Genomic DNA, 9,856 nt, shown 5'->3' on the forward strand with positions numbered 1-9,856 from the left:
TCAAACTAATGCAACTTTTATTTCTAATCGGGCTCGTCTGCTTTTAAATCTCTTGGTTAATACATCTTTGATTTCTTTTGTCCTGAAGCAGTATATCACTGGATTGATCAGAGCTGGGAATAAACTGTACCACATAATTAGTGTGATACGAATATCTTTGCTCAAATCAAACCCAATGGTATTGGTCAAATACACAAAGCATCTAGGTATATAATATAGGCATATAATTAAGAGCTGCGGGGTGCATGTTGAGAAGGTTTTGTATCGTCCCTCTGCATTAGAGATTTTCATGACTGAAACAATTATTGAGATGTATGAAAATATGATGAAAGATAAAGGACCAAGAAGAATGAACATTGCGTTACCAAAGGCAGTAACTTGTATATTTCTATCAGGTTCACAAGCCAGACTTGTGATTGAGAAGTGGTCACAGTAGCATTGGTTTATAAGATTTGGACCACAGTAAGGGACAGCGAGGGCCTGAACAACAATAGCTGCCATCTGTAGTACATTAAACAACCATGAACAAGCACAGAGAACTGAAACAATGGAATTTTTAAATAGTACAGGATATCGCAGAGGATAATTTATGGCAATAAATCGATCCAAAGCCATTATTGCCATGAAAAATGAACTGCAGGCCCCTAAGAAATGGACAAAGTACATTTGCATGAAGCACCCACTGAATGAGATAATTTTATCTCCAGTCCAGTAACGTGAAATTATTTTTGGCAGAGTCACTGTTCCAAATGAGAGGTCACACATTGCTTGGTTACAGAAGATAAGATAAGTTGGTTTCTGAAGGCTTCTCTCACAAGCCACAAACACAATCATAAAAATATTTCCTGTTGCAATTACAATGTAGATAAAAAAGAGAAAGGTAGCTAATAGGCCATAATACTGTGGCAAGAGTCCTGGGAATCCCACAATGATGAACTGAGTAATTAAAGTTGTGTTGTTAGTGTTGATCATGGCTTCCACAATTTTTATCCACAATATTCACTACAAATTTGAAGAGAGAATGATGTTAGAGATCAGTCATGTGACATTTGATTAATTATTCTTAGCTTACTTTTGCTAAGCCTTGCAGCTTTTAAATAATACGTATAATAATATGTATTACAGTCCCAAATATTACAGAATATGGATTTAACTAGTGATTTAATTTGCATTTAGAAATCTGTTGATCTCAGTATTTCAAGAAATTCCAATGAACTGATATTTAAAAATGTAAATGAAGAAAAATATAAAAATCGAAGAGATATCTCATGTTCAGAAGAGGACCTGATGTGCTATGAAATAAAGAAGGCTACATTAGCTCTATAATATTTGTCAGACTAAACACATAACACATATCAAGGTACATTTAAGTACAAAGTTTAATTGGTTGCATTACACCTTTGAATCAGACAAAGCTGCTCACAGGGTAACAAACAAGTAAAGATTTTATACTTGTATGATGTTCTTACACTTGTTATTTTTGACGTAACATGTCAGAGGGGAAATGTAAATTAGTGCAATTGCATTGTGCTATTGCACTGATGTAAATATAATTCCAAAGAATATTCAAAAGGGGGTGGTTAAAATATCTATAATTTGTATTGTCATGTCTGAGCTTTTTTCCTCCCAGGGGCAGGCAGTTTTTCTGCTCTCTCATTCTGCACTGCAAGAGGTTTCCAGATTTTGTATTGTCTGCCTGTGTGGTGGGTTCAGCCCTTGTCTTTCTGCTGGCATCATGAGTTAGTAAGATATGCTAATAAAGTTTCTTTGAGAGAATTACAGAATTTCTGATATACTGAAGGCCTAGAGATTTCTCTTACCTAAAAAACTGATTGCTGTAAGGAGTCCTGTAATTAGACCTTCGCAAACATCTCCTGTATGACAGAGAGTTTAGCATTATTTTCAAGGCACAAGTCCTCAAAATGTACAATGAGTTGAGTTTCAGGAGCACAGACTGAATACTGTCTGGCTTCTCCAAGAACATCATTTTGTCACTTAAATATTAATATGCTATCATGTGTATTCATTTTTTTACTCTGATTTTGTTTTTGTGTAAATGCTGAATATTCCATGGATTATTCCATTCAGTTTCAAGCTGTGATATGGCAAAGCCAAACAAGTGATGATCTGACTGTATTCAAGGGAGTATACAGTCATGTGTCCATGATACTTTCTGTGAAATAAGATGTTATGTGATTTTGACGTTGTGTAAACACCTTATTATATACATAGTTATATACAGTTATATAGCAGCTGTGGCCTAAAGGTTAGAGAACTAGACTTGTGACCAGAGGGTTGCCGGTTCAATTCCCAAGACCAGAGCTGTAGCTGTGTGCCCTTGAGCAAACTGTGAAAGAGTGGTTCAGGGAGTTCTGATGTTAACCCCATTGAAAGTGTTTGGGATGTGCTGGAGAAAACTTTACAAAGTGGTTCCACTCTCCCATCATAAACAAGATCTCGGGCAAAAATTAATGCAACTCTGGGCGGAAATAAATGTTGTGATGTTGCATAAAGTTGTTGAAACAATGTCACAGTGAATGCTCGCCATAATCAAAGTTCAACGAAATGTTAGAGTGTGTGACTTTTTTTTGGCCACACAGTGTTTATATGGTTACATATACAGTAACTATATATATATATATATATATATATATATATATACACACACACATATACACACACACACACACACACACACACATATATATATATAGACTGATTTCTTTGTTTTCGAGGATTGTCACTCCACTCTCCGTGCTGTGTAGTCTGCTCTTCTCGGACATGGGTAGCACCTGCAGCTGCAGCTGCAGCGTGCTGTTTAAGGTCAGACATCCCTTCATGGGCAAGCAAAAAAGCTCAATGGCAAACTGTACAGTTTGCCTTGTATTTGTTGCCAGGGAAAGGGCTGACCCAATGATCATTCAGCCCAATATCTCAACAGCCTTCTTACATTTCATCGGGAGACATCATTGAAATAATAAGAAAAAGAAAAATACAGCGACTGATGATGATATTTTTACTAGCAAGGGGTGTTAAGTGCTCTGATTGCTGTAGGAAAGGAGCTGTTTTTGAATTGAGTGGTTTTGGTTGATATGGACCTGTAGTGCCTTCAAGAGGGGAGAAGATGGAAAAGGTGGTGGGCTGGTTGAGAGGAGTCACTGGTTATTTTAGCAGCCTGGTTAAGGGTGTGCTTTATATACAGTGAGTTGACTGGGGGAGGGTCACAACCAGTTATGTTGGGAGCTATGGTGACAATCCGCTCTAGTTTCCTCTTGGTGAGACTGTCTGAACTTCTATACCAGACACTGAGAGATGATGTGAGGATACTCTCTATGATGGCTTTGAAGAAATGGACCAACAGGTGTTTTTTGACATGATACTTCTTCAGTTGCCTGAGGAAGTACAGTCTTTGCTGGGCCTTTTTGATGATGTGGTTGGTGTTGATGTTCAATTTCAAAGTGGTACGAACTGACAAACAAAGGGTAGAACTGGCAGAGTTTAAATAGACAGACTAATTACAACTTAAACGAGAGACAGGTGAGCACAATGACACAATAAGTGAGGGGCGGGACCAGAGCACATGGGAAACCAAAATAAACAAAAGCACATGACAAAACCAAAAACAAATGACAGCTAACACCAGACATGACCAGCAGGGGCGCAACAGAAAATAGTTCATGCAAGAACCCTGACAGTACCCCCCTTCCTACGGGCGCCTCCTGGCGTCCCAACAGGTGGTGTGGGATGGAGACGGTGGAATTCCTGGATGAGTGCGGGGTCAAGGATGTCCCGAGCTGGCACCCAACACCTCTCTTCAGGACCATAGCCCCTCCCAGTCCACAAGGTATTGAAGTCCGCGACCCCGGCGCCGCACATCCAATAGACAGCGCACTGTGAAGGCCTCAGAGCCATCAATGAGGCGGGGGGGAGGAGGGGGCTGCGGACAAAGGGCTTAATTTGTGAGATATGAAACGTGGGGTGGATACGACGGAGAGTGGAGGGCAGTCTCAGTCTCACAGCAACAGGGCTGATCACCTTGGCGATGGGGAAAGGGGCCAATGAAACGAGGAGCCAACTTGCGGGAATCCACCCTCAGGGGGATGTCGCAGGCGGAAAGCCACACTCGCTGACCTTGACGATAGTGTGGAGCCGTGCTGCGATGACGATCAGCATGTAGTTTCATTCTGGCTGTGGAGCGAACCAAGACCCTCCGGGCACGCCTCCAGGTCCGTAGACACCTCTGGATGAGTGCCTGTGCTGATGGGACACCGACCTCCTCCTCCTGGGAAGGGAACGGGGGGGCTGATAACCAAGGCAACACTGAAAAGGGGACAGACCAGAGGAGGAAGAGGGTAGGGAGTTAATAGCATATTCAACCCAGGGAAGTTGTTGGCTCCAGGAAGAAGGTTCTTGGGAGGACAGGCAGCGGAGCATCATCTCAAGTTGTTGGTTGGCCCGTTCAGTCTGGCCATTTGTCTGAGGGTGAAAACCAGAGGAGAGATTAACCTTTGCTCCAAGCAACTTACAAAAGGCCTTCCAGGAGTGGGAAGTGAACTGTGGTCCTCTGTCTGACACTACTTCCGTGGGTAAACCATGAAGCCTGAAAACATGATGAATAAGGAGGATGGCGGTCTCCTTGGCGGAGGGTAGCTTGGAGAGAGAAACCAGATGCACAGATTTAGAAAAACGGTCCACGACAGTTAATATGGTGTTGTTACCATCAGATTGAGGCAATCCAGTCACAAAGTCCAGTGCTATGTGGGACCAGGGTCTCTTGGGAACTGTCAGAGGCTGCAGGAGGCCAGAAGGGGGTTGGTTGGAAGACTTGTTTTGGGCGCAGACTGGACAGGCTGAGACAAAGCTATGAATATCATCCCTCATGGAAGGCCACCAGAACCTCCGACTGATGAAGGCAGCTGTACGTTGGATGCCAGGATGATGAGAGTCTTGACGAGTGTCCCCACTGGAGAACCTGGGAGTGGACAGATTGAGGAACATACAGACGATTAGAAGGACAAGAGCTGGGACCAGACTCACCCTGCTGTGCAGAACGGACCACCGACTCGATATCCCACCGAGCAGCTGCAACCAGACATCGCTTGGGGAGAATGGTTGTGATCTCAGGGGTCTCCTCGGATGCCTGAAACTGATGGGACAGGGCATCTGGTTTGCCGTTCTTGGAACCGGGGCGATAAGACAGGGTAAAATTAAACCGAGCAAAAAAGAGAAACAGCGGGCCTGGTGGGAATTGAGACGTCTTGCAGACCTGATGTATTCAAGGTTCTTATGATCCGTCCAAACCAGGAAAGGAGCACTCGTCCCCTCAAGCCAATGCCTCCATTCCTCTAGAGCAAGTTTGACAGCAAGTAACTCCCGGTCTCCGATGTCGTAATTGCTCTCTGTGCAAGTTAATCTGTGGGAGTAGAAGGCACAGGGGTGTAGTTTACCATCCTCGGGAGAAAACTGAGACAAAACGGCGCCCACTCCCACATCAGATGCATCAGTCTCCACAATGGGAGATGGGAGCCGAGGTGAACCGCCTCTTCAACTCAGAGAATGCCCTCTCGGCAGCCGGGTTCCAACAAAATCTCAATTTGGTCGAAGTCAGGGAGGTGAGAGGAGCTGCCAGGGTACTGAAGCTGCGAATGAAGCGGCGATAAAAATTGGCAAACCCTAAAAACCGTTGCACCTCACGATGGGATGTGGGCTGGGGCCAATTCTCTACTACCTTGATCTTTTGCTGATCCATCTGAACCCCTCCTGCCGTGATCACATAGCCCAGGAAAGATATGGTACTCTTGTGGAATTCACACTTCTCTGCCTTCACAAATAACTGATTCTCTAAGAGCCGCTGGAGCACCCGTCGGACATGTTGGATGTGTTCGGGGAGCGATCTGGAAAAATATTAAGATGTCATCCAGGTAGACAAAGACAAACAGATTTAACATATCTCTCAGGATGTCATTAACAAAAGACTGGAAGACAGCAGGGGCATTAGTGAGACCAAACGGCATAACCAAATACTCATAGTGGCCTGATGGTGTATTGAAGGCAGTCTTCCACTCATCTCCCTACCTTATGCGGACCAAATGGTAGGCGTTACGGAGATCAAGCTTGGAGAAGACTGTGGCACCTTGCAGCAGCTCAAGAGCAGATGACATCAGGGGTAGCGGGTAGCGGTTCTTCACAGTGATATCATTGAGGCCTCTGTAATCAGTGCAAGGATGGAGAGACCCATCCTTCTTGCCGACAAAGAAGAACCCCGCCCCTGCTGGGGAAGAAGGGCGAATTATGCCAGCTGCTAGAGAGTCCTCTATGTACCTGTTCATGGCTTCCGTCTCTGGTGGCGACAGGGAGTACAAGCGGCCTCTGGGTGGTGAAGGCCCTGGAAGGAGCTCTATGACGCAATCATAAGGACGGTGAGGCGGCAGAGAAGTGGCTCGTGTCTTGCTAAACACCACGCTGAGGTCCCGATATTCAGGGGGAACTGAGGACAGGTCAGGGTGCTCCTCTGGAGACGAGGGAACCGGGGTTGAAGGAGCCTGAGCAGCATGGAGGCAGTGATTCGAACAGAAGGAGCTCCATTCTAAAACCTTATTATGAGACCAGTCAATGTGGTGATTGTGCTGAGCAAGCCAGGGATGGCCTAAAACAACAGATGTCTGGGGTGAATCAATCAAATGAAATACAATGTTCTCCCAGTGATTGCCAGAAATGAGAAGCCTCACCGGAGCTGTTGTGTGAGTGATCCGAGCAAGCCTTACTCCCGTTAGTGCATTGGCCTCCACTGGGAACTGCAGCGGAGTGGAAGGGATGCCAAGTCGAGCGGCCAGACCTGCATTCATAAAGTTCCCCTCTGCCCCAGAGTCGATGAGCACTGAAATAATGTGTCTATGGCCGTCAGTGACAAGATAAGCTGGTAAGAGAGTACGTGTGGTAGAGGGCCGAGAAAGAGGAGTATTGCTCACCTGTAATCCCCTGTTCACAGGTGAGCGTTTTGCTTTTACTGGACAGGTGGACACAAAGTGGCCGGGCTGGCAACAGTACAAGCAGGAATTGGTGCTGATCCTCCTTTGTCTCTCTGAGACGGACAGACGGGCGCGGTCGACCTGCATGGGCTCTGGAGTGACAGTCGATGGTGACAGGTGACTTGGCGAAGATGACCCTGATTCAGGCTGGCGGGTGAACACATGACACCTGGAGGGGCCCCGTGCTCTGTCAGTAATCCACTCCTGATGGCGTTGCTTCCTGCGGTTGTCGATTCGTATGGCCATATCTATCAGATCCTGAAAGCCAGTAGAGAGCTCACAGGTGGCTAGCTCATCCTTAATGGCCTCGGACAAACCGTTCAGAAAGGCATCATATTGGGCCTCTGTATTCCAGTTGGTCGTGGTGGAAAGAGTGCGGAACTGGATAGCATAATCTGAAACCGAGCGGACCCCCTGCCGGATTCTCAGCAACTCTCTGGCGGCCTCTCTCCCATGCTGGGAACGATCAAAGACCCTCCTCATCTCATCACAAAATGCCTGGTAGCTGTCACAGAATGGAGCCCGAGTCTCCCACACTGCCGTTCCCCACACTCTTGCTCGACCAGACAGCAAAGTGATGACATATGCAATCCGGGCTCGATCAGTGGGAAAGGTGGTGGGCTGGAGCTCGAAAACCAGAGAGCACTGTGAGAGGAAGGACCTGCAAGATCCTGGTTTGCCGTTGTATGACTCAGGTGGTGGCAGACGGGGCTCTCGGGCCGGCTGAGCTGGAGGGGTTTGCTGGGGGGCAGATGACGTTACTGGTGGTAAATGGCTAGACTTCAGTGCCAGCTGGATCTGTTGTAACTGGGAAGTCATGCTGGTCAGAGTGGCAGAGAAGGCCTCCAAAGATTGGTTAATGCTGGCAAAATGGCCCTCATGTCTTCCCAGCATTTCACCCTGTCGAGAGAGAGCCTCTCGAAGCTGGCTGGGGTCTGCTGAGTCCATTATGGTCAGTTCGTGTTGTCAGGGAAAACAGGGGACTCAGTCGCAGACTCGCTGATGAAAGAATAAGATGTTTATTGGGCCAGGCAGAAGTCTTTCAGTAACACTTGGCAGAAAGTGGAATCCAAAAAACAAGCAGAGGTCGTACCACAGAACAGTCAGAGGGAGGCAAACAATCCAAAAACGGTAGACAAGGCAAAATCCAGAGACAGGCAAAAGGGTCAAAAACAGGTACAGGGCAAGGCAGGCAGGCAGGCAGGCGAGGCAAAATCCAACAGGCAAAAATAGTCAAAAAACAGGCAGAGGTCAAACACAGAAGGCAATCAGAATATGACAAGGCTGGTACGACACACTGGGGAAAGTGGTACGAACTGACAAACAAAGGGTAGAACTGGCAGGGTTTAAATAGACAGACTAATTACAACTTCAACGAGAGACAGGTGAGCACAATGACACAATAAGTGAGGGGCGGGGCCAGAGCACATGGGAAACCAAAATAAACAAAAGCACATGACAAAACCAAAAACAAATGACAGCTAACACCAGACATGACCAGCAGGGGCGCAACAGAAAATAGTTCATGCAGGAACCCTGACACTTTCACAATGACACTGTTGGATTTTCTTGTGATTTTACAAGTAAACGAACCGGAGCAAAAGCGCGCTTGGAGAAAAGCTTTATTCGGTGGTGGTGGAACCCAGCAGCAAGTCTGCTTGCGCCGCAGCTTAACTCAGAGAACTGTTACCGTGATCGGCCTTTTATACCATGAAGCAAACAGACAACAGGTGTACAACGTTGCTAATGCTAAATTCCCCTTTTATCTGTGATGGCTGCCATTCGCCTATTACCGGTTGTATTTTGCCTTAATCAATTGCTCTTGGCTCCAACAGTAACACGGCGCCAAAGGTGTGAAGCTTTCTTTGTATCTATGGTAATAAGACCATCAGGTTAAACAGTTCTCCTATCATGAACCATGCCTGTTCAGATGTCACTATAATATTACAACACTCAACTGAGATCTGAGACATCATATTTGTTTTGGCTCGATGAGGTAGGCCTGCGTATCTGTTCATAATCATCCTCAGCAGCCGCTTCCAGCACTTTGGCTTCGGCATTTGCAAATTTGCTTAGAGCACAGCTTGTTGTTTTAACATCTCTGCATCTTGTTTAGCATATGCCAGTTCAGCACGAGTGGCTTCTGCTTTAGTACATGCTTTCAGGGCCATGGAACTTGCTACAGAAGGTTTGCTGACTCGTGAGAAGCTGGATATTTGTGATCTCTTCTCCACACGTTCATTAAAGTCCATTTGTCAAGTTGTGTCATGATGACTGATTTGTTGTTGTTTGTACTTACATGACTGGAGACTGCTGGCCGTTTGCAGATGTGCTTTTTTAACATTCAGCCCCTGCTAATGTAACGGTAGCCAGTGAGTAGAGTGCTGTGCAGTGAGTATACCTCACTCCCCCGACACCTTAAGAGCCGTGCTAGCGAGTAACGCTAGTGCCCATGGGTTTTAGCCTCCTTGCTAGCACGCCCGCCTCTCATCCCAAAGGTCGCTGGTTCAAATCCAGTGTCATACACAACACAGAGTCAGTCACATTGGTGCCGTGACCCGGATGGGAGTGAGGTTTAGGGGGTGTGAGTATAACGGTAGCCAGCGAGTAGAGTGCTGTGCAGTGAGTATACCTCACTCCCCCGACACCTTAAGAGGCGTGCTAGCGACTGATGCTAGTGCTCATGGGTTTTAGCCTCCTTGCTAGCACGCCCGCCTCCCATCCTGAAGGTCGCCGATTCAAATCCAGTGTCATACACAACGAGTCCGTCACACTAACACATGGTGTTTAGATTGTGAGCTCAATAGATAGATAACAGGTCCGCCAGA

At 46.3% G+C, this 9,856-nt stretch overlaps 1 protein-coding gene across 1 annotated transcript; it reads right to left on the reverse strand.

The window, feature by feature from the left end:
* On the reverse strand, positions 1-972 carry LOC115815205 (olfactory receptor 2AT4-like). Its single transcript, XM_030778169.1, has one exon. The coding sequence runs from the start codon at positions 970-972 to the stop codon at positions 1-3; it is 972 nt and encodes a 323-aa protein (XP_030634029.1).
* Positions 973-9,856: the final 8,884 nt, after the last annotated feature.

This window comes from Chanos chanos, chromosome 6 (assembly GCF_902362185.1).
Source record: "Chanos chanos chromosome 6, fChaCha1.1, whole genome shotgun sequence".
Classification (NCBI taxonomy): domain Eukaryota; kingdom Metazoa; phylum Chordata; class Actinopteri; order Gonorynchiformes; family Chanidae; genus Chanos; species Chanos chanos.

What these genes read in the sequence shown, in the direction of transcription:
- LOC115815205 (XM_030778169.1), bottom strand. Translation starts at nt 972, where the DNA reads ATGATCAACACTAACAACACAACTTTAATTACTCAGTTCATCATTGTG.